Source organism: Manacus candei, unplaced genomic scaffold (assembly GCF_025592945.1).
Source record: "Manacus candei isolate 608988 ecotype Guabito, Panama unplaced genomic scaffold, ASM2559294v1 h1tg000002l, whole genome shotgun sequence".
In the NCBI taxonomy this organism is placed as follows: domain Eukaryota; kingdom Metazoa; phylum Chordata; class Aves; order Passeriformes; family Pipridae; genus Manacus; species Manacus candei.
This window is the reverse complement of record NW_026138050.1, coordinates 13,892,751-13,916,876: the sequence shown is the minus strand read 5'-3', so window position 1 is coordinate 13,916,876 and position 24,126 is coordinate 13,892,751. Positions and strand designations below refer to the sequence as shown.

Genomic DNA, 24,126 nt, shown 5'->3' with positions numbered 1-24,126 from the left:
ATTTCCACAAGAGCAGAGACGTGAAGGTGCAGGATTAGAGAGCGTTGGATAAGACTTTCCATGCACTTGGAGCTGTAACTAAAGCAACTGGCTCTTTCTGTAACTCATGAAACCACCAAAGTGACCAGTGGAGGTGGGTCTGGGCCAGGCTTCTGCAGGTTTGGTAGAGCCTGTCTTACTGTCTCCTTGAGTTGCCTTGGATTTTTCCAGGGTTGTTTTGTGCTGTGAAATGTGCAGACCTCTTTCATTTGCTGATCAGACATCGCTGTGTGCCAGCAGGTTGGAAATTTAAGCAAAATAAATGAGACATCTTTCCATCCAGCCCTGCATCTGGAAGGAAGGTTTACAGCAACATAATCACTGGATAAACCTCCTCACTGTTCCAGGCTGATTTCAGATGTTAGCAAAGCACTATGTCTTTAGTGTCTTTTGCCAACCTTCCTCTTCTGTAGAGTTTTCATTAAACATGTAAAATGAATTATGGCCTTTCCAAAAAATACACGTTTGAAGGCGATCCCAAATAATACGTTTTGAGGTTAAAATCCATTGAGCCCCCAAAAGTGGTAATCCCTGAAAAGGCAGGGTGTGGGTCTGTCTGCAAACAAAAGAGGCTTCTTTTGTGATTTGATAGCAGAGGAGGAACTGAGAATTATAAGATTTATGGAAAAAGGAAAATTATGTGGGCTGATGAACTTGGGTTTGGGGCTTTTATTGAGATTTGGCCTGTTACCCTGATGATTAATGCAGCAGAGTGAGCTTCCTTCTCAGAGCCTGAGCTCATGCTGCATGTGTTTCTCTCACCAAAACACTGTTGGTTGCTATGAAATCCCCAAACAGCTTTGTCAGTGAATCAGTGTTCTCAGAGCCCTCAGCTACGGGGAGGGTTGCCTGCAGTGATATGAAAAGGCTTTTCATGCAGAAATCAGACACAACGATGCATTTTGAATGCTCCTCCCAAGCTCCTGGAAACAGGCCATGCCAAGATCCTACAGACACTTGCCCCTGGCTCTGCCCACTGCAGAGCAGGGCTTGGGGGACGCGGGGCAGCTGCTCTGACACAGGTGTTGGGTGTGTTTGATACGAGAGACATCTCTCAGTGCTTGTGAACCTCTTGCCTGCCTGCACCCTGAAACCCCAGGTGCCTTTGTAAGCTTGGCCTGTGTTATTATAGCAGCAAGTGAGGGATACTGACCCTCTGCATTTGCCAAGGCTTCTGCTGCTGGTGGTGGTGCTGTTTCTGTACCTCCCAGCCCTGGCAGGCTCTGATCTCCAGAGCCTCTCCCATGGCTACTCAGCAGTTTCCCATCTCACAGCAAATGGCTCCTATTCCTGGGCACCTCTCCTGGTTTCTTCAGCTCTGCCCCATCCCCCTGCCCTCTCCCAGCTCTCTAGGGGAGCCTGACCTTCAGTCTGCCCATGTGGGACTGACCCTTTGGTGATTTATTTTAGTGGCCCTTGTGTAGAAACCAGCAAACCGGGGCAGGGCTGGTTCCTTGGAGGCCACTGGCTGTGCTGGGCAGTGTTGCACAAAAACATGTTGAACATTAAAGGCTCCATTACAGCCTGAGCACCCACAGAGGCTCTGGGTGTGAGGAATGTTTGTGCCTGGCCACCTTTTCATGATTGGAAAAGAGATAAACTCTCCTGTGGGGTGAAAAGCCTTTCTCATCGACCGGTCAGTCACAAAGTCCGACCTTTGTGTGCTGTTTTGCCCCTGTGTTTCATTTCCTGGGTGTTTAATCCCCCGTTCCTCCCTCTGCAGACCCAGCTCATTCAGATGGTGATATGGATGCTGCAGCACAGGCTCCTGATCCAGCTCCACACCTACGTGTGCCTGATGGTGCCCCCGAACGAGGAGGATCTCCGGGCGCAGGACGAAGACATGCCCTTCACTGCCAGAGTTGGAGGCCGAAGTCTGAGCACCCCCAACGCTCTCAGCTTTGGTTCTCCAAGTATGAGCACACCTGTCTCTGCTGTTTCAGACTCCAGCTCACTCCTAGAGCTCCTCTGAGCCCTGCCAAGGGCCAGCAGGCCTTGATAACGAGACCGCTCCTCTCAGTGGAGTCCTTGCTCATTAGGCCCAGCCTTTCTTAAATTCACACTGGCCACTGGTGAAAGTCCTAAGGACTAGTAGACCTTGAATTCTTCTTTTTAAAAAGAAGCAATGCTTTGTAATTTGCCAGGTTCTCATTTGGTCATGTAAAAGATTTTTATGAGAGGTGGTTCCATTTTTGTTTTTAAAGCAGCTCCCTCCTCCCTTGCTGCTCTCCCGTGTTCCTCTGGCTGCACCACTGTTACTGCCCAAACTTTGGATTTCAGGAGAGAAAGAAAACTGAGAATTTGTTTCAAACACTGGTTTCTGTGGGCTGTGGAGCCACCTGAGGAGACACAGAGCTGGCTCATTCTCACAAATGATTGATTTCTGTTTATGTCTCCTGACTTATTTAATCTCAGTGCCATTCTTCAGGGTGATTCCAGGAAAGTGTTTTTTAAAGAGCATGAGTCAGATACAATGCTGAAATCCCCAAACTTTCCTGCCTGTGCTGTTCTGAGCAGTGTTCCCAGGTTGGGTATGGGGAGAGATCCTCTGTACAACTTTGAGCTTTACAGAAGTCATGACTTAGGGCAGAAATCTTGGAATGTGAGTCAGATAAAAGTCTGTGATCTGCTTCTTCTGGCTCGCTCACAAGAGGATATTGCTTCTTGGCCTTTCTGCCTGCTCCCACCTTCTGTGCTTGTTAGGCTTTTCATGTTACCACTTCACGGTATTCCAGCAGAGCTGGCTGGGAATTTTCTTATCAGATGTTTTTTATGGACTGTTTATGGTCTCCAGAAGTAGAGTTTTTCCACACAAATTGAGGACTTTGTTGAAGCATTTGAATTTCCCATTGAGAAAATCGCTGTGTTGTCATATGACTAATTGCAGATTCATGGGGCATTTGGAGAGCCACTTTCTCTGCTCCACAGATCCAGGGGATTAGTTGGAAAGGCTGCATGGAAATAGCCTGAATTGGTAATCTTTGCATTGTTATGCTGTGGAATATAAAGGTTGTGTGTCTCTGTGTCTCTCCCCATGATAGCCAGCAGTGATGACATGACTCTGACAAGCCCTAGCATGGATAATTCCAGTGCTGAGTTGATACCTGGTGGGGACTCACCCCTGAATAAAAGGATGACAGAGAATCTCCTCGCCAGCTTGTTGGAACACGAGCGGGAAGCGATCCTGAACGTCCCTGCTGCCCAGAACCCTGAGGACCTGCGCATGTTTGCGAGGTGGGGAGTGAGGATGCAACTCTGTTGGTGTGGACTGAGCCAATCCCATTAGCCTGGGGGGCTGGAGGATACATTCCTTTGGGTTTGTCCCCCTTGTATCTGTTTCATGTGTGCACAGCAGTTTTGGACAAAACTAATACCTGTGGCATAAGGACTCTTGTTAACAGAGTCCTGGGGGTGTGAAGCAGCATCAGGCCTATGGCTGGACTTCACTGTTTGCCTGCCAGTTCTTCCTGTGTCCACACACACAAAACTGCACAGCCTGACAAACCCTTCTGAGCAGGCCAAAGTGAATAAGACCCAGTGGTGCTGATGCTGCCCTGTTGTGTCTGTTCATTTTAAGGTTTGTGAACTCCATGCAAATATGAGACAAGGAGCATGAGACACAGAGCCAGCCTTGAAACCTTTTGCAGAGCAGTCTGTGAACGTTTCAAGGTGTGTGTTGCAGCAATGAGAGCTCCTTGTGTTAGGTTAATTAGGTTGAAGGAATTAGGGGGTGTGATTAGTAGCACACATTTTGTTGTTACGAATTTCCACACAACAATAACACACACAATGTGGTTCTGCACGTGGTGAGAGCAGAATGACTTCCTGAGCAGCCATCTGGGAAGAAGGGAGGGAGGGGAGGAAATGCTTTTTCTTCCTAAGGATTGCAAAACTCAGTGGCATCACTGGAATGCAACTTTCACTGGTTTTCATACTTGTGGGGCAGAAAACCACCCGAGGCAAGGGCTGCAGCTGTTCAGTACTCCTGGGTTCAGTTGGTAATCCCCTGGAAATCTGGTTCTCACCCTGGGGTGGTTACAGTCAGGTAGCCCAGGAAACTGCAACAGCAGGAAAATACTTTCCTTGTCTGCAGTAGAGTACAGCTGAGGGACTTTGACAGAGCTCTCGAAGCTTGTGGGTAGTTACTGCTCTCTGAATCACTTGCCTCCTTCATCTTCTGCAACTGTTTTTCCCTGTTACCAGCTAAGTCATTACAAAACCAGTGAGAAACGAAAGTAAAAACAAAATCATATTTAATGATATCTTAAGACAGAATTTGTGGGGGGACTTTTTGGACCAGTTCAGTGCCAATGCAGATTCTTATTTATCCTAGGGAGAGGAAAGCATGTTGTGATTGCTCCCCTCTCACTTCCCTCATCTGGGTAAAGCAGCCATTTGAAAAAGCTTTGGAACTGCAGATGCAAAAAAATGACTCTGATTCCTTTGTGAGAGCAGCTGCTGTGACCAGGCAGCTGAGTGATGTGAATTGTGCAGTTTGCTCCTGCACCAGGTTCTTTTGCAGATCCCCAGGATGGCCTTGCTGGGTCTGAATTTCCAGTGTGCTACAGCTTGGATTGACAAGTGCTCAGGGGCAGTGAGGGAGGGAGGAGATACAGTAAACAGATGGGTCCTGTGGGCACACACAGAAATGTTTGTGTGAGACCCTCTTGGTTACCAGTGGCTGTTTTAGACACCATAACTTGGAGACTGTGGGTGTGTTTTCTCTCTTTTTGTGCCATAACCCTCAGAAATGAGTGTCTGGGTAACTGTTGCTCTCAGTGAAAGGGTAAAAGCTGTGGAGAAGCTGCAGTGAGGGAGCTGCTCTCCCTCATTACCCTCATGCAGGTGCTGCACCAGCCCTTCCTCTCCTGAGTTCTGAGGACCAGCAGCCCACGGGAGGCTGTGCTCTGGCAAACAGCTCTGCTGGCTCAGCTGCCTCCCAGAGCAAAGTGCTACAAATGCAGAGCTAGTGCCCTAAATATCCCGTGCCTGCCCTTCCAAGGGGAGCTGTGTGTGCACACTGAGGGAGGGATGGGCTGTTTCCAGCACAGCAGGGAACTTCAGCCAGGTACATTTTCCTGTGCTGACAGCTCTGAGCCTGTTCCTCCTTACACAGACTGTGTAATGACAGGGACACAAAGTGCTGCTGCCCATCCAGGGCTGTGCACAGCCCCTCTTTGCAAGGCACAAACCTCAAGGGGAAACAAGGAATACTGGCCTTGGCTCCAGCACTGGCTGCATTAACCCTCATAACAGTGAATGGGAATTGAAATCAGAGTCCTTTCCTTGGGTGCAGCTGGAGGAGGGTTGGCATGTCCTTCCAGAACAAGCTTAAGAGGCAGACAAGTTCCTTTTGAGCTGGATCTTGGGTAATGCACACAAAGCATTCCTCACTGCATGTAAAGCAGGGCTTTTGAAGAAGTCTGAGGCTTCACTCATGGCTTCTCTCCCAAGCCATGGGTGTGGAGTTGCTTTCAGGATTTATTTTTCTTGCTCTTAGATGGGGAGGTGAGATCCTTTACTCCACTTGGAATGCTCATTGGCAGCACCAAGCTGTGGACAGTTCTGCTCCATTTTCAGGCAGTGCTGTGGAAGGGATATCTTGGCCAGAAATAAGCTAATTCTGTTTGAGTGACTAGTCTGAGATAACTGTGGGGGTTTTTAGTGTGTAAGGACACTACAGTGCTGTTACAGGGGCAGCTCTTGAGGAGGGGAGAGCAGTGATGAGCCATGGAAAGCAATAATCTCCCGTCACTGCATCTGGATCTGGCCACAGCAGACACTCTGTGCAGCTTCAGAGGGACTCAAATGCAGTGCCACTGCCCCAAGAAGTGCCATCTTTGTGTCCCACAAATGTTCATTGCCCAAAAAGGTGAAGGTAGTGCCCATCTCCACTGGAGCTGTGAGCCCCAAGTACAGCTTTGTAGACTCCAGTTGGACTTGAGGTAAAAGCTCTTCCCTGGGAGGGTGGTGCAGCCCAGGACAGATTGCCCAAGCATGTGGGGGGATCTCCATCTCTGAAGGGTTTGAGCTTGGCTGGGAAAAGCTACAGCATTGGCAGTAGTCCTGCTGGAGCAGGATGCTGGACTGGGCTTTGGAGGTGTCTTCCAGATGAGATTTTTGTGATATTCTTTAATATCCTCCCTAGCTTTTATTGGAGTGGAAAATATTTGATCTTGACCCATTACAGATCCAAACTTTCTGAATATAGGATGGATTTATTTGTTGGAAAGCTGCTCAGTCTGTGTTGCTGTGGAAAGCCAGGCTGTGCCATTTGCACAGAACAGGCGAGCACATGGGGCTGGCACAGGCAGACAAGACACAAAATCACTTTGGGAACAGTGACACAAGTTATAACATACAAAAATTTCTGTTGATGCCTCAGGGAACAGCCTGGTTTTGACACACAAGAAGTGACACTGTCCCTGGGAATGGCCACTTTTAGCCTGAGCAGCAGAAGGCAGCCAGGCAGGTGTTGGTCCTGCAGGAAAAGCATGAGAGGCCCATCCTGCTGCCATGTGAGAACAGACAGGAATGCTCTGGTGGATACTGGGTGTATTTTAGGGCTGTTCCTGCATGAGGGCTGTATGGATGGGTTGGAAAACAGATCATGTCATCTCCACTCAGCTTTACTGTCAGTTGGCATGAAGCTGCACAGGGGTAATGGAACACGAGCTGGAGTGCAGAGTGTGATGTGTAACACATGTGGATGCACATCTGTCTGTGGAGCTGGGGAGGGGTTCTGGCACTTGGGCCTTGATGGGTGGGAGCACTGGAGTGACACGTGCAGGATGGCTCTGACATTTGGGAGGGTGGGACAAGAGACTGAGCAGCAAATTTGGGCTGTGATTGACTGTGCAGGGCCCAACTTATCTGATGGCTGTAGCATGTGGGTGATATCTGTGCTGTCTCTGTTTAAAGACAACTGGGAATTTAAGAAGCCAGCACAGTTTGAGCTTAGGCTTTAGAGTTTATGGGCTTATAACTCCCAGAGCTTCTCTGTGGTGCCTGTCACCAAAATTTCCACCTCCCTGTTGTGACTGCTCCACCCAGCCCAAGCTGCCCAAACCCTGAGTGAGTTTGGGTTTTGTAACCTGTAGTTACAAAGCCCCTTGGGCTGCTGGGAGGGAAAATTTCCTCTTAATTCCAAAAGCCAGTGTAGGTACCCAGGCCCCTGGTGCAGAGCTGTGACAAAGGGCACTGTAGGCCCAGCTAAGAGAGAGCAAAAGTAAATCTGCCACGTCCTGACTTCTCAAGGCTTGTTTGCACTTGTGCCTCTCCCCTTTCAGGAGGTATAACTATGTTGAAAATTGCCAGCCTTGGGAAATGCCACAGGCTGGGAAACCTCTTGATCTAAGGAGGACCTTGGCAAAGCCCCTGCTTTTCCAGGGGGTTTCTGTGCTGGGCATGATTTAATGGTACCATTATTTAATTCACGCAAATGAGGGACACAACCCAAACACCTTCTGATCTGCATCCCACGGGAGGGGACACCTTGGGGGTGGCAGGATGGGCTCTAGGTGTGTGCAGGTGCTTTTGGCCCACCTTTGTGCCCCCCTTGCTCTGCTCCCACAGGCTCCTGCACTACTTCCGAGGGCGGCACCACCTGGAGGAGATCATGTACAACGAGAACATGCGGCGCTCGCAGCTGCTGATGCTCTTCGACAAGTTCCGCAGTGTCCTGGTGGTCACCAGCCACGAGGACCCCGTGATTTCCGTCTTTCAGTCCCTCCTGAAGTGACTCTGCTGGCACAGGAAGGGAACCTGCCACGCTCTCCGTGTCTAAAAGATGCCTAAACGCTGAAGGAGGTGATTTCTCGCCACGTGGCACAGAGGAGGTTCTCCCCCTCCTCCATGTCCCCCCTGCTCCCTGTGGTGACAGCCGAGGCCACTGTGCCGGGCTCTGGGCCTGCTGCAGGACAGCACGTGCCTGCCCAGCCAGGATTCCTGCTGTGCCACAGCCACAGCCCTTCCCTGCCCCTGCTGCCCCCGGGGACTGTGAGAGAGGACAAGGAGAGTTCCACTGTGGGGCTGCTGACAGACTGTCACCTTCTGCTGGATGCTGGTGCATAGAAAGTGCTTCCTCTGCTCTCCAGCACGACTCCTGAGCCACTCGGCCATGTCCCCACAGCACAGCCTCTGCTCCAGGCACAGTGGAGCTGGCCTGGATTACAGGGAAATGACCCTGGGTACCGAGGAATTCTGTTGATCGTTGTTACCTGAGGACGTGGACAGGAAGGCAAAGGATCACAAGTAAACAATTCCATGAATGAATGAGTGACTTGCTCACTGTGTCACAGCTCGTTCTTCCCTCACCCCAGTATCCTCTTCCCAAGTGCTGTTGGAGCAGGGCTGTCTCCAAGCAGCCTGTGTGCTCCTGGGTTTCAGTGTTTCCATTTTTTTCTGGGGGTGGGAGCTGGGTTGTTGAGCAGGACTGAAATGAGTGGCCAAGCTGGAAGTGCACATGTTCCACACAGCCAGAGGCTGGTCCCAAGGGCACCTGGGCTTGTCCCCCAGGGCTTGTCCTGCCATTCTCCTCACCCAAGCATGGCTGTGGATGCTGGGAACCAGACTGGGATCCTGGCCTGGGTTAAGGCTATCCAGGGAAAAATGAGATGGGGGTCTGTTTCCTGGTCTGGTTTGGGACTGCTCCTCCAGCCATGCCAGGGCCAGAACAAGAGGTGACAGCTCTGGTCCTGGGGACAGCAGGACTCGTGTCAGCTCACCCTGGCCTTGTGGGGCCACTGTTCCCACAGCTGCTCCCTGCTGTGTGCCCAGGGAAAGGCAGGGAGAGCTTTACCTCCACTGTGGCAGCTTGCAGGGCTTTGTTGTTAAAGGGTTGTCAGGCTCCTCCTGAAGTCCTTCCCTCACACTCAGCAGCTGGAGTTTTTCCCAAGCTCTCGGGAAAGCCTCACTGGCCCACACAAACTGGGTGACACCAGGAGCTTTATCTCACCTACCCAGCAGCAAAGCACTGGGGGAGGTCCAGCAGCTGGGAAAACAAACAGAACCCATTCTGGGCTCCAGGCTGGACACTATGGAAGGGTGTAGGTTGGAAGGGGTCTCTGGAAGTCTTTTGTGCAAACCTCTGCTCCAAGGAAAGGTGTCAGATCAGGTCACTCAGCAGCCTGTCCCGTGGAGGTGTGAACATCCAACAGCTCCTCTGGGCCCCTGTTCCAGTGTTTGACCACCCTCATGGTGAACATTTTTTCCACAGAGCTAATGAGAATTTCCTGTTTTCCCACTAATGCCCATTGCCTCTCATCCTGTCTGACAGCAGCCTGGCTCTCTCTTCTCTACACCCTCCCATGAGGCAGTTGCAGATAACAGTAAGATCCCTCCTTTGTCTTCTCTCCCAGCTCTCATCCCTTCAGTCTGCCCTGCTGCCATCCCATTTTTTGACTATTCCCCTCTGCTGGGGGCTGGGGCAGTGGGAGCAGCACAGCAGCTCAGAGCTGGGAACCTTCTCCACTCACCCACCCTAACTAAGCCTGGATCCGTTGGTAGGGGAGAAAGTGGCCTTCAGTGTCCAAACCAACATCAACTCTGGCTGGGAGGCCCAGTCAGCCCTGCAAATAAACTCCACCTTGCCCCACTCCTTGTGACAAAGTACATTTATTGTTAAAAACCCCCAACCCCTGCCTCTGCCACGATGCAGCCTGAGGTCCTTGCACAGAGACAGCTCAAGTCCTGGCTGGTGGCACCCTTGCAAGACCTGTCAGCTGCAAGACAAGTGTCCCCTTGCTGCCATCTCTCTCTCAGTTTTCTTGTCTACAACACTCACGAATTTGTTCCCTCGTAAATAAAACCTGAGTGGTTTCTGTGCCCACTCCCCCCTGTTGCCAATGCCAATCCTCGTGGTGGTCACCACGTCCTGCTCCCCGGGCAGGTCCTGTCCAGGCACCAGCCAGATGTCAGTGTCCTGAGTCAGGTCCCTCTGGTCAAAAGCCTTGTCGATGCCCAAGGCCTGGCAGAGCCTGGAGGGCCCGTTGCAGAGCTGCCAGTCCTTGAGCAGCTTGCTGGGGGCTTTCCTGGAGGTCCTGCGCAGCTCCCTCATGGCATCCAGGCCCTGGAGAGGCTCCAGGGAGCGCAGCAGCACCGCAGCCCCTTCCCCTGTGGGGGACAAGAAGGGGGTGTTAGTGCAGGGTGGTGGCTGGGAACACCTCAGCCCACAGCCCACAGCAGTGCTCAGCTCTGAGCCCCTGGCCCAGCCCCATGGAGCAGGGAACTGCCTGCAGCTCCTGCCCTTCGCTCCAAGTGCCAGCCTCTGGAATCAGCCCTTGGGCAGTGCCTCCCTCTGCCTCCTCCCACTGTCCCACAGCTCTGAGCTCTTTATTCTGCTTTGCTCTTCCCAGCCCCACTTGATGGTACCAAGTCTTGCTACTGAGACTTGCCAGAGGGCAAGAGGTTTTTCTTTTGTCAGCACAATGTTCAGGAATAAATAAACACACATATGGTTCAGTTTTGGCACAGCTACCCAAAGCTGCTCCCAAACCCAGTGGATTTCTAATAAACTCTGATTACAGGAATTCCAGCTAATAAAGGAGAAAAAGAATGAGTCTGGATGCTGCCAGCAGAAAGAGGCAGCTTGCAGAGTTGGGCTGGACAAAGAGAAACCTGGGAAGGAGCTGCAGGCACTGGGAGCAGCTGCTGCTGAAGGAGCCTGGGCTGCAGGTGGTACCATTCCAAACTGCCATGGAGGTGTGACAGGCCTTGGGTAACTGCACGGAGTGATCCAAGCCCTCGTGCCAGGGCAGCTCTCCCAAGGCAGGGACCTGGGGCAGGACAGGCTCCACAGTCCAGCTGTGGGATGCACAGCCCTGGGAGCAGCACTTCAGCAGAGAAGACCTTTCTGTGACAAGAACTGAGGAAAACTGATGGAGTCTCTTCTCAAATGGGATCCGCCACCCTCCCAGCTGCTGCAGCCAGCCAGCTGCCTTCCCTGGTGTTGGTGGCAGTGAAGCAAAGATGCAGCTCTGAAAAGACATTCCCTGGGACAAGGATCTCCAGACTAAGAGGGACGAATACACTTCCTTGGTGTCCAGTAGACAGCAGGGAGGTCTTCTCCTGACCCTGAGTGGGCAAGGAGAGTGCCTGGCACAGCCTGTGCTGCCCCACACAGCTCCCCTCGTGCCGGGGCCGCCCACGGCATTCCCGCTGCCGGCATCCACTCGCTCCCTCTCCAGCCTCGAACATCTGGAGCCCTGCTCACGCCTGGCACAGGCTTTTCTTGTAGGCACTGACAGATCCCTAAGGACCTGTGATTTCCAAAAATAGAATCCCTCTCATACTTTGTACAAATCCCACACTAAATTACCCTCCTGGGCTCCCAAGGAGGACCCGGGTTCTGGCTCTGGAGGTGCTGCCTGTTGCCCTGAACGTTCTCCGAGCCCCTGCTGCCCCCGGTGCAGCTCGGTGGAGTCGACAGCCTGATTTCCAACAGCTGTCAGCAATCTGTTCCCAGGCACTCCCTTCTCCAAGGAGGGGGATTGATGCTAATCTGGCAGCCAAAAGCCGCTTCACTGGACTACAGTGATTTAGAGCTCAAAGGTCATTTTAGATTTTTAAGAACATGTTCCATGTCCTAATTCTGCTTTTTATCCATGCACAAAGAAACATCCTTCACATCGTGTTGCTGCCTCACTTGCCAGGAACAACTCTGGGATTCTGAACAATCACTAATTACACTACTTGCTTTCATCCATCACAAATGCAAGTGGAAACTGTGGTCACACTTGAACTGAACCGAGTCCTTGGGAGTTCATGTGAAGAGAGACAAGCACTTGGAGAAACTGCAGGTGCTCCCAGAGCATCCCAGGGCCCTGGGAGGGGGTACCAGGCATTTCTGTCTCTTCCACCTGGAAGTTTCCATGCTCTTTCCAGCTGTGTGCTGGAGACATCATGCACTGCCCACCCAGCAGCCCCCGAGCGTGACAGCAGCTCCCCAAGAGCTTTGGGAAGAGGTGGAGAGGGCAGGCAGGACAGGAATGCAGGGATGCCACAATGAGCTACTGCCTTCTTTGCCCCCATGCCTCTGGGTCCTCCTGAACATACTTTCATACTAGAAATTTTATTTTAACTCCTGAAGAGTAGCTGAATCCTTGCAACTCAACTCCTGCCTGCCAGGGTGCTCCAGCCTGCCTCCCTCCCCCTGCCAGCCTGCAGCACTTTGCTCTCAGGGCTCACCTGGCTTTGGCATCTGCCCCACACGGACGTGGCCCCTGACACACCAGAGGCAGCAGGGCCAGTTGGAGATGCCCAAGAGTCACTCCATATAATGAGCAGCATTCAGATTTAACAACAGCACAGAGGCCAATTCTCTCCCTGAGCAGCCAGAAATCATAAAATGATAGTGAAGTCCCACTCCCCCGCTGTGCAGCTTCCTGCTCCTTCCCTGACACGGCTCCAGCTCCCACTTGGAAACAGCTCTTGGCCACTGGAGAGAAGAAAATTTTCTCCTCTCTTCACCCGTGTGACTCACTGCTCCCAAAACACTTCCTTCAAAGCCCTAGTCTAGGATCTGAAAGGTAGGGAGAAGCCCATGCAGTGTGACCCTGGGCTGAGCATCACTGGGCTCTTGGTTTTATGAGCTGCTCTTTCAGATCTGGCAGCAAAATGCACACCTTGGCACATTGCAGAGAAACAAATCACAGCTAAGTCAAGGAGAAGGATGACTGGCACTTATCCTCTTCCCGAGGCGAGGGAAGCCCAACATCCCTCTTAACTCTGGGGAAAGCTCTTTGTACTAAGGTTATTGTGCTGCTCAGGATATACTGTAGGATTCATGCACACTACAAGACATTGGTTATATTTTTTCTATAAGCTCTTCTCCTCTGTCATCCACGATTTCTCCAGAGATAGTGATGCCTGCCATGGCTTCAGGCAGTTGCAGTACTTTAATCAGTGATGGGAAGACCTCTCACAGTGAAATCCCACATGATGCAGCTTTATCTAGTGACATGCACAAAGACATTCCTCAGTGACAAAAAGTATTGGAACCCACCCCTCAACTCATGGTTTTATGAGCACAGTGCTGCTGGTGACACACTTTTCCTATGCCTCAGTGACACTGCTGAGCTTGAACTCGAGCATAAACCAATACAGCAAACAGAGGGGGAGGTTTATTCCACCTGGAGTTAAACCAGACAATGCTACGAGGCTGTGTATCAAAACAAGTGATCTCTGAAGAGCCAGAGTCTCACGAGCCAAACACTCCACTCTGGACAAGCTCAGCAGAGGGAAGCAAGGAGGAGCAACATGTAAAGCCTGGTCCATCTCGGAGGGGCTGCAGATCCTGGGCTGCTCAGGGACCAAGAGGGCCCCAGCACGATTCAAATCAGTGTTAAACTACTTTTTAAAGCAAACTCTGCTGCAACTATCCCATTCCTGCAGCTTGCCCAGTCCCATCAGGGTGTGTGTGTGGGACAGCCCTGTGCAGTGTCTGTGCCAGGAGGGCAGGCACGGGCAGCACAGGGACAGTGCAGCATTCCCACTGCTCCCACTGGCAGGACCCATTATCCTGGCAGCTCCAAATCCATGCTGTGCTCACTCTGCAGGAGCCTGAGGAGCTGCAGGGCAGCAGCCACTGCCAGTGCCTCTGGACACACTGGCTCTCCCAACTGTTTGCCTTCAGAGTGTGCTCTGTGCTGTGAAGAAGGACCAAGCCATGCCACAACAGACAGGGGGTGGCCAGTGTCTCCTTGTGTTTTCTGCACAGCCAGATCCAAACCAGTTTCTGAGATCTGTCCCATATCCAGAGAATGCAGTATTTTTCCCTTCTACCCAGGTGCCACCACAAAGACAACTTCCTCAATCCTTCCTCACACTAAACAACAGGACAACTAAACAACTCCTTGAGAAAAGCATCTCGGATATGATTCCTGCCCAGATGCTTTCTGTCATCCCATCTGCACACGGACAAACACACAGAAGTAGTTCCTGCTTGTTACCAAAGTGCACAGCCACAGTACTGCTGCAGTGCCCTGACAAAGCTGGCAGTGCCAGCTGTGCCTGGTGTCAGAGTAGCTGCATGTGTGACGTGCAGACAGGGAGGGAGTTTGTGACAAAAAATCCAAGGAACTCCATCACCACAGTGAGCTCTTTAACTGATTTGCTACGAAACTGAACACGGGTATGTAAGGAAAAATTTCCCAAAGTATCTATTTCAAAGAAATCTTTCTAGAATTCAAAGGCTAAATGCCCTTGTTTTTTTAATAAAAATTATTATTCCTAATATTTCAAACCCTGACTAATGAACCATCTGCTTTCATTATCTGAACAGATTTGGCAGAGCCAATGTAATGAAATTCACATGTGTTCATCCACCAGATTCCAGACTTTCACTTGGAAACTCAGGCTCTTCCCCCACAGCACAACCCAGCACTGTTTTCCTGCTTGGCTCCTGTCCAAAGGCCAAAACCTGAGGATTAATGGTCACTCTTTTACACTTCCTTTCCACTTAGGAATATATAAGCTGTGGAGTTCTTTAACCTTGATCTTCAAAATGGTGAAAAAATAAGTAAATTGGTTTTGAGATTTTTTTTTCTAAAATAGTGGGTATTTACCCAGGAAATACCTGCTGCCATTTCAAGGTGTCTCATTAAGCAGCAGCTTTATTGCAAGGCAAATACTGTCGTTCTTACAGGAGTAACAGCGAGGAGCTGTGGAAGGAGAGTCTCGGTAAATTCCAGAATAATTTGATTAGAGCTTGATTATTATATCTTCAGAATAATAAAAGAAGATTGAAGATTCTGTAATAGTCTGAGTATTTTGATTTGGGTGGGGGTTTTTTGGTTTTAAGAGACAGCAAAGCAGCTAAAATGCTCCTACACTGACTCCTTGCTTAAGCTTAGGACATCTCAGATTGTTTTGTTTTCCCCAACATTTAAAGCCTCTGAAGATAAAGGCAGGAGACAGAGGAGTTTCTTGTCATGACAACAGACACCAAGATTTAGGCTGTCATTAATGACTCCACATATTTCCCCTACATCAGCCCTTTTGAGGAACAAAGTTCACTGAATCACAGGAATGAGGCAGCTCCCCAGGTCATCCAAACTGAAAGCTCCATCCTCTCCAGATTCTCCTCCAGTTCTTAGTCTTTCTTTGTGTGCCTGAACAGCTCCCACAGCTCACAGCTGGGACCAAACTGGAGATGGGCCCTGCTTCCCACGCTGCCTGTCCACAGGTCCCTCCTGCTCACAGTGGCAAAGCCCAGGTGCCAGGGAAACATCCTGAGAGCACGTCACTGACTTCACAGAGCCCACAGGGGGCTGGCAGGTCACTGCAGCACCACAAGTGCAGCTGGAAACGTCAGCCCTGTCCTGCAGGCAGCGAATCTTTGAGGCCCAGCTTACCTTGGCTGGACACATTGACACAGAAGTAGATGCCATAGATCTGGTACACGTACAGAGTTCCTGGTTTCATGAACATGGCCGCGTTCCGCTGAGTTTGCTTCCCACCTTTCGAGTGGGAAGCTTCATCTTCCCCACCCAGATAAGCTTCTGTTTCAACAATCCTGCCCCAGAGCTCTCTGCCATCAGGAAGTTTGCGAACTAAAATCTGAAAAGAGAGGTCAGAGTGCATCAGTTTGCAGCCCTCTGTGCAAAACAACCGGAGCAAGAGCTGTGGAAACAAAGGAGTAGGAAAAAAAGGAGCTGGTGGTACTAAATACTCTCCTCCCCACACAGCAGCAGGGTCTGAAAGCTAACTCCAGCTTCTTCAGCTTCCACTGTCCAGGCCACAGCCCAGTGCAAAGAATTCCTACCTGTCACTCACCCCACAAAATGCCTGCACTGTCTAGCTGTGGCACTGTCATAAGAACCAAGTTATAATCCTACATCCCACAGAGTTGCTTTTGTGGTTATTTTCTGTACCCTCCATCAGGTTTGAGGCAAAAAAACACCACTGGTATCAGCCTTGAAGCATCCTGAATGTATAACCTCTAGATCAGAAGAAATATGACAGTGGCACAATTAAATAACTGCTATGATTAGACAGTTTCTCTCCCTAGAGGTGTTTCAAACAAGTCCCAGTCCCTAATCACAGAGATAATCAGCACCAGGGTGAGCATCACTCTCCTATTTCTGTGTTTTCTGTGCCACAGAGAGGGGCAGTGCAGGAGAGCTGGGAATTGGCTCCAGGCAGACAACAACAGATCTTTGTTGTTACAGTGTGTTCCTTGCTGCTGGTACCTCCTTAAATAAAACAAAGCAGATGCAAGGGAAACAAAACATGACAGTGAAAAGATTCTCTTTCAAAATAAAACAACCACTGAACTTTCTACAAAGGTTTTTGTGGTTTGACCTGGTTTCTAAACTTTGTATTTTGCTTAATGTGTATGAAATACTGCAACACAGCCTCGTTTAGGCAACAGCTCTCAGTTCAATTAGATGACATTCAGCACTTTCATACTGGCAAATCAGCCATTCAAAAATGACCTTCAGGAAACAAAGCTTAATTCCTAGCAGATGCTGGATGGCTAATGCAGATACTGATCTGATCCAGGATGGATGCTCCAGAACTCAGTTTCCAATGCTGCAGCTCCGGTCTATCACAGTTTCCCTACAGCACTGGCCAAATTGTTGAAAATAATCAATTTATTTTGTTTAGGAAAAAATGCAGTGACTTCAGAAAAGCAACTGCCTGTGAACACCCCAAAGGCAGAGCCCTGTGGCCACATTTCTCTCTCAGTCTGATGAAATGCAGTGGTGAAGTTATGACTCTAACTTCATTTCCCTGACTCTTCAGACATGCCAAATATTCACAGTTAAAAAATGGTGATCATTCCCAACACCTCACAGTGAACTGTTTCACAGAGGTTTTTATTTCTCATTGAGGATGTATCTTGATGTTCACTTACTGCATGTAACTTCTGGGGTATTTTTTTTTTTGTTTCCAGGAACTCAGGTATCATGAAGGTAAGTAAGACTAATATACCAGGTGTATATTAAATTTGGCAGAATGAAGATAATGACTGGCACATTAAATTACCTTTATTGTTATCATTCTAAGAAAATGAGAGAACAGACTGGGTCGTGGGAGACTGAGGGCTACACTTTAAAGAAAAGGTAAAATTAAGACAGAAATCCCCTGGCTTGTAATTCTAGGACTAAAAGGAATATAGAGTTAGGACTCGAACATCATCTGCCCAGGTAACTGAATGCATGAGGATGTCAGAGTCATTCAGACAACAAAAATGCATCAGTAATGGGAGGCTTCAGGAGCCCTTAGGCAGACCAGGACAGGGGCTATGTTTCCTTAGACATCATCAGAGTGATCGGGGCTTCCGCAAGAAAAGACTCAACTCTCAAAGGGATCCAGAGCAAAATACAAAGTATCTTCCAAAGACTCATCCCTGACAAACAACTTTGTATCATGACCATGAAGGATAAAGTTCAGTGGCTTTTAAGAAGAGTTAGGGTCCAAAAATAATCTACCAGAGTTCTGCTTACCAGGAAAAAGAGAAAACTACGGAAAGTGAGGAAGATTGTTGGGAAGAACTTAAGAGGCAGCCAAAGGTTAAGGCTGGAAAGGCAAACCTCTAGCAGGATGTCTGTGAAGGCACGTGGAGTACCACAGAGAGGGGAAGGCAGAGCAGAGAGAAACCCAGCAGGGTTAAAAAGCACAGCAAAGGCGTCAATTATAAGCATGACAATATCCTTAGAGACTAAGAAAAGGCCAGACACGGCAAACCAGGCCAAAACCAACAGTTTGTGCAACAAATTCCTCAAGTTATCTAAACCCATGAGAACCCAGAGTCTGCTCACCCTGCAGACAATGAAGGTATAAAAAAGACTCAGAGAAGATAAGACCAGAGCAATGAAACTAAACACAGTTGTGGTTCAGAAGGTCCCAGACCGGATCTTTTTCTAGGGAAAACACTGGAGGAACTGCCTCCCATGGAAACAGCAGGAGAGGTTTTTGAAGGGCTCACTAATCAGAAGAGACAGGTTTAATCTCCACCACTCTGATTTCCAAAGGCTTGCAACAAGGTCCAAAGACTCCTCAAAGTTCTTGCAATGGGATAAGGGAGAAGGTCCCTGCCTGAACAAGGGAAACTCAGAAACAAAAGATGGGAATGGCAATATTTGGAGTGAAGAGAGTTGAACTGTGGGACTGTGCAATCCTTGGCATCACAAGACAGTAAAATGGAGGCAGAGGGGATGTTGCTGATTACTTTCCACCGGGCCAAGCAAGAGCCAGAAACAAATAAAGCAAGACTTGAAAGGAAAATAATGGGCCTGAAACAACCTTCGAACCACAAAGTACATTAAACAGAAAAAAAAGGGAGGAAAACTCCACAAGAAACCAATTCTAAAATCTGACAGTAAACAAAACCTGGAAAACTACTCCTCTGACTTCATCAAAAATAGATTTGGCTACTAGTCTTTAAATTCCACTGCACTTAACAAGAGAGGGAACGAGAGCTGTGCTCCTAAAATAGCCAAGCCCAGGAGTCAAATGGCAAGAAAAGAACTTCATCCTTTTACACAAAGTTATTAGCTAGCACATGCTCCAGTATTCCAGCAGGAACCTCAGCATTCATGTCTTACCTGTCCCAGAAAGGACTTGGCCAGACTAACACAGGGCTGGTTGAAAAAATCTGCCTCCAGCCGGGAAGAATTTCTTTTCTCTGTCACAAAGTATTTGCTGCTTTTTGGAGAACAATCTCCACCAGGTGTAGTGTTCAGGTTCTCCAGGGCATTGGTCTGAGGGCAGCTGGAGTTGCTTTGAAGAGCACTTAACTGAGCCAACAGCTTTCTTTTTCTGGGCATAGTTCTAGAAAAATATAAAGATAATTAGAAATATAAAGCTTTTTTAAAAGTTCAAACTCCTGTTTTTATGCTTCTCTCCACAACAGTGGACCTGAAATCTACAGCTCCTTGGATAACCTGTGCAAACTACAGAAGCAGGTGACAAATTTAGCTGTGTTTACACCAGGCTGGGCAAATATTGGGCTCTACTGATAAGCAAACAGAACACAGCAGTTTGAGTATTCATCTTCTAAGGACTGCAGATAAAAAGCAACTCTGCTCCACTTAGCAGTGAAAATAAGTTTGCTGTTAGGTTAAAAAATTGCAACCAAAGGTGAACCAGTGCTATGTGCTTTTTTACCTAAAACTAATGTAATCTTTTAAGCAGACAGGAAAAAAACAGAAAACAACCCCTTCAGGAACTGTGCTGCCTCAGAAAGCCCAGAAGCTGTGTATCAATGTTTTTAAGCAGTAATGTAGCCAGGTCAGAATCTAAAACTCCACAGGACACAGAACATTTGAGCTGGGAGATGCACCATTTACAGTCACAAACGTGTTCATCATGCTGTTGAAATGTTTCTGTAGAACCCCCCAGAAGTAAGCTTTAAATTAACCTACCAGAAGGATCAAGAGCAGCCTGTGTTCCAGTCAACAGTATGTACCTGAGGCAACTACATAATCCAGAATTATTCTTCTAGTTGGTCTGTGCAAGCTCCAAAAATCTCATGTTTCTTTTTCAGTGCTTCAGTCCTTTTACCTGTTGAACAGGAAGAAACTTATTTATTCAGTGTACAAAGCACTTTGAAATAGGCTATGAGATTCTGGAGCTGGAGATATGATACCAACAGTGTATCACTGGCTCAAACTCCAGAACAATTTGCAGTTTTCTGTTGGTCCAGCAAAGCACCATCTCCCAGCTGGGCAGTGCTGGAGATGCTCTTTAGCCTCTGTTACACAAAAGCCATGAAAGCACTGGGGAATGCACTGAATGAATACACAGAAAGCTCAAACCAAACTTTAAAAACTTCCCCCAGTGGCACTAAATTTGGAAAGTGTCAGCCTCAAAAAAAAGGACTTTGCAATGAGAATGCAAAGACAAGAGGTTTTAGAAGATGCCTCGTTGGTTCTGAAATTCATCCACACGTAGATGGAAGGGAAAAAAAGCAAAGGTTCAACATCATGCAGAATTAGAAATGGAGAAAGACTCCTGTACACAGCTCAGCCTGCAAGGGAAGTATATATGTAAGTAATCAGTTGTTGCCACTCATTTTTCACCAGAACATCACCTTTTAAAAATGACCACAAAAACTTCCACTGTCAAAACCAATCTTTTATCTTGCTCTGATGATTCTCATAATGAAAGATCCCCCAGCAACAGCTTCCCTGAACTCCAGTGAAACAAATTCAGCATTGCTACACTCTGAATCACCAGTGCCAATTCCCCAACAGTGTTATGTTTCGCTTCAGAAGAATCCAGACACAAACATATAAAAATAGGCAGCAAAAAAAAAAAAATAAAAATCACATTGGTATGACTGGCAGAGAGGTGGGATGGTTTTCTTTTTTTTTTTTTTTTCCTAAAGATCTAATTCCTTATTACAGTAATTCAGTGGTGTCAGAGACTTGCCATAGAACAGCCAGCTCCATGCCAGGTACTCTGCCCTCAACTCTGGCTTTCACCTGGTGGGAATTGTTTAAAATTTTGCCAAAATTCAGCAGCCTGCCTCAAACAAAACTGCTTGGTGGCCTTTGGCAAAAGAGTGCTGTTGAGGAGAAGGATAAGAACAGGGAAGAGTGTTGCAGGAAGGAAGGGCTCTTCACACATCTCGGTATCAGACTGACCCTCTGAAACACTCAGTCAAGGGAATGCTTCCCACTGAAGACAAAACCTCCAGACTTCTCTGACAGTATTAACTGGAACTTCCAGCTCATCAGCCACAGATAAAGACACACTGCAAACATGGCTGCTTTGAGTGGAGCATTAACTCACTTGGTAATTTGTGCTCCCATGGAATGAGACACCAGAAACATGATCCGAGTTGCCTGGCACCTCCTGCATTTCCAATTAAATGATTCTTAAAAGCTGCAAGGGCTCTCATGCACATGTTCCACCAGCACCCTCAGGGCACTTGTAATTCCACTGCTGAGGGCTGATCCTCACATCTCAGCATCTTCAACTCTCATTGGAAGCAGCAGTAGGAAAGTGCCTTATAGCCAGGAGAAATGGGTCACATACACAAGTGGGGTTGCAGAATGAGGGGGCTGCAGTATCATCTCAGAATCCAAAAAAACCCCAGCCTACCCTCTGTCTCCCTGTTCATGAAGATATGAAAGATATGAAGCAGAAAACCCTATGCCTCAAAGCCCACCTATGCCTTCTGTAAAGGATGTTGCTTGTATATCCAAATAATCCCTTTTTGCCTAGGAAAAAAACACACTGTAAAAGACAGCACTGACCACATATCCAAGCCCTATGCATTTGGGAATAAAGAGACATCACCTCCTCACATCTAAGTCTACAGAAAAATCCTGCAACTTTACTTTTCATTTTTATCTTAATTTTCTTGCTTGTGTAGTAAACAAATTCCACCTCTGGGCCTCAAATAACCAGCCGTGGGTTTGATCATTTATTACTAATCCTGTTGTAACCAAACTAACCACAGGTTTTCTAATACATGTGTGTTCACATGTACAAAAAAAAAAAAGCATGGAAGTCAGAAAAGGAAGATCAAGAGCTGACTCAGTTCTGCACAAGTGCCTGGAGTGTTCAGGGCTCCTGGGCTTATCTCAGGCTCAGGACCCTGCAAGCCAGAATCAGAGAGACACTGAGAATCTGTGTAAAGCACAGCTCAGCAGCAGATACACCCTGTAGTCAAGGCACAACAGAGTCTACAGAGACTTCTTCTAATCTTTCTAACAAGACTGCATTTGCAGGCATTTTTTTTAGGTATTTAATGACCTTTCACTAAAAGGAGGTAAAAAAATAAAATCCCAGCAGCAATTTGCTTGTCCTTGTGGCTCACAGGTCCAGATACCCTCAAAGCCTTCCTCAGGCACATCTGTCTTCCTGACAGCAGGATGAAGAGGTGTACATAAAACACTGCCACTTCTGGAGAGACAATTCCTCACATCAATTCCCAGCTGCACAGACTGTAAGTGGGAACACATGACCAGTCAGTGCTGGGTCAGACCAAAGGACACCTCTCCCTGTATCATGCTCTCCAGCAACAGGCCAAAAGCAGGAGCCTGGGGAGGAACAGAATGAGCACACAGTGCGTGTCCACACATCCTCCACGCCTCTAGGCTGGAACCTTCTGACCCAGGCACAGTGTTTGTGTGCTCAGTAACTGTGAGCTTACACATTCTTCCCTGAGCCTGTGTAAAACAACCCAAATGGAGGAAGAAAACTTCACAGAATTAGTTATTAGTGCTCCAAAAACTCACTCATCTTGTGTGTGAAATTAGCACTGCTCCCCACCCACAATAAATTACTTTACACCTGCAATTCATCATCCCCCAGCCCTCTTCTTTATCACCTCAAATAAAGTAAAGCCAGCTGGATTTTTCCAGGTCCTTTACAAACCATCCTGTGGCACGCCAATGGTGACCTCCAGCCACCACCAGAGCTGCCCATTTACCCACATCCTCTTTCCTACCTTTGCCAGAACTATTTATGACAGGGAACTCCCTTATTATATCAAGGGCTGCTCAGGTGAGGGCTTCTGTTTAAGCTTCCTGAAATCTGAGTACAGACTGTAAGCCAGACCTCTCAATATGTTTATTTAGACCTGCAGAGAATTCCAACTTTTTTTAAGCCATGACTTTTAACCCACGCTGACTTTTCCTCCTAGATAATATTTATGCAGCTGTCCCATAACCCTACCTTGATGTATTTTCTACTAATTCACTTGGTGGTCAAACTTCCAGGTCTGCAGTCCGTGGATTTTCCCCTAGAACCCTCTTTAAAAATTAGTGACACATTTGCTGCTGAGACCATCGTTAGCAACACCGTCCCTGGGGACTTCATCTGGTTTGGCAATTTATTCCTGCCTGCTTCTGCCAGTTGGGCAACTTATTCCTGCCTGTTATTCTTCTCTATTTGTTCCACTAACTCTTATAAAGACACTTCCATTTTAAGCCAAATCCTTCAGTGAGTTCCTGTCTAGTCTACCCTATTAGTAACCAGAAGTAAGTTAATAATGTATAGTTTCCTGGACAACAGTGTGAGATGCAGGAAAAAAACCCTCAAAAGAAGAGGCAGGAGTGGATATAATGACAAATATAAAGTCAAATTCCCTGAAAAAAAAAACCACAACAACCTCGAAAGAAGGGTGCAGGCAGGAGGTAATGTAACCAAAAATATAAACATTAAATAAATTTCTCCACAGACAGACGTTGACACTGTGTGCAATAATAACATCTCAAAAATACGCCGTAATGGATGCTTTTATTCACCTTACTGAGTGCTGGGGATCTCATTTCCCACAAGACATCCTTGCAATTCCGCTCCTCGCTCCCACTGCCTCACCGAGCACCTTGAGCCTTTTTGGAACGAAACTCACCCTTCTGTAAGGAACAAGGAAACGCAAAAAAACCGAGGGATGACGGAAAACCCCGAACTAAAAGCTTTCACAGCACAATCACCCCCCGTTTTGGTAGAGGAGTCCCGTGATTTGGACGGGAATCAAGGCCGGAGGGGGGCTGTGGACAGACGGGGAGGCCCCGGCAGTGCTCGGCAAGGCCGGTCGGGCCCATCCGGCGGTGCCGGGGCCGCCGCCGGCCCGAGGGCTCGGAGCTCGAGCTCCCTCACCCGCCATCCGCGGCTATCCGCGGCTATCCCCGGCTATTCCCGGCCATTCCCGGTTATTCCCGGCCGCTCCCAGGCCCCCCCTCACGCACCTGCCGGGCCCGTTCCCGCCACGGGCGGGGCGCGCGCAGCCCCTGGCGCGGCCCCGGGAAGCCCCGGAGCTCCGTGAGGGGAGGGGGGGCCGGGGAGGCGGGGCGGGCTCGGCGCTGAGGGGGCAGAGCCGCGGACGGCGCGGGTGCGTGTCTGTCATCCGCGGATGGCCCGGGTGTGTGTCTGTCATCCGCGGATGGTCCGGGTGTGTGTCTGTCATCCGCGGATGGCGCGGGTGTGTCTGTCATCGGTGTCCGCGGCTCTGTCGTTTCGCCGTGGGTCTTGTTTTCTGGAGCGCAGACCCTCTGTAAGCAGCGTCTGAACTCCCCCCTGGTTTTCGCGCGCTCCTCGCTGTTTCATATTGATCGTTAATTCGGCAATAGAAAGGCTGAGGGAATTGGGGGTGTTCAGCCCGGAGAAGGCTCGGGGAGACCTCAG

At 48.8% G+C, this 24,126-nt stretch overlaps 2 protein-coding genes across 11 annotated transcripts in view; one reads left to right on the top strand and one right to left on the bottom strand.

Annotated features, from left to right (window-relative positions):
- The window catches only part of NPRL3 (NPR3 like, GATOR1 complex subunit), a 42,375-nt gene extending 34,055 nt beyond the window's left edge, over positions 1 to 8,320 (top strand). For all 8 annotated transcript variants that reach the window (XM_051782310.1, XM_051782317.1, XM_051782332.1 and 5 more), the window contains 3 exons: positions 1,763 to 1,952; positions 3,081 to 3,273; positions 7,615 to 8,320. In XM_051782310.1, coding sequence (XP_051638270.1) covers positions 1,763 to 1,952; positions 3,081 to 3,273; positions 7,615 to 7,780 — 549 coding nt within the window. In that variant the 3' untranslated portion in view covers positions 7,781 to 8,320. The remainder of the gene's footprint in view (positions 1 to 1,762; positions 1,953 to 3,080; positions 3,274 to 7,614) is intronic.
- Positions 8,321 to 9,256: 936 nt separating this feature from the next.
- On the bottom strand, positions 9,257 to 23,791 carry MPG (N-methylpurine DNA glycosylase). 3 transcript variants are annotated; one of them, XM_051782404.1, is made up of 6 exons: positions 23,691 to 23,791; positions 23,247 to 23,357; positions 19,454 to 19,548; positions 18,591 to 18,816; positions 15,393 to 15,597; positions 9,257 to 10,152 (listed from the first exon to the last, which is right to left on the bottom strand). In XM_051782404.1, exons 4-6 carry the CDS (start codon positions 18,810 to 18,812, stop codon positions 9,758 to 9,760), a joined length of 822 nt encoding a protein of 273 aa, XP_051638364.1. In that variant the 5' UTR covers positions 18,813 to 18,816; positions 19,454 to 19,548; positions 23,247 to 23,357; positions 23,691 to 23,791; the 3' UTR covers positions 9,257 to 9,757. The 3 variants fall into 3 exon arrangements, with proteins under 3 accessions (XP_051638364.1, XP_051638343.1, XP_051638353.1); XM_051782383.1 differs by having other exon boundaries at positions 9,263 to 10,152; positions 19,410 to 19,548; XM_051782393.1 differs by lacking the exon at positions 23,691 to 23,791 and adding an exon at positions 23,602 to 23,672 and having other exon boundaries at positions 9,263 to 10,152; positions 19,410 to 19,548.
- Positions 23,792 to 24,126: the final 335 nt, after the last annotated feature.

Bases quoted from the DNA above. Each gene is read 5' to 3' on its own strand.
- MPG (XM_051782404.1), bottom strand. From the start codon at position 18,812: ATGCCCAGAAAAAGAAAGCTGTTGGCTCAGTTAAGTGCTCTTCAAAGC. The intron at 15,598-18,590 runs GTAAGACATGAA...CTCTCTTTTCAG, and splicing joins CCAAGTCCTTTCTGGGACAG to ATTTTAGTTCGCAAACTTCC. The intron at 10,153-15,392 runs GTAAGCTGGGCC...TGTCCCCCACAG, and splicing joins TGTCAATGTGTCCAGCCAAG to GGGAAGGGGCTGCGGTGCTG.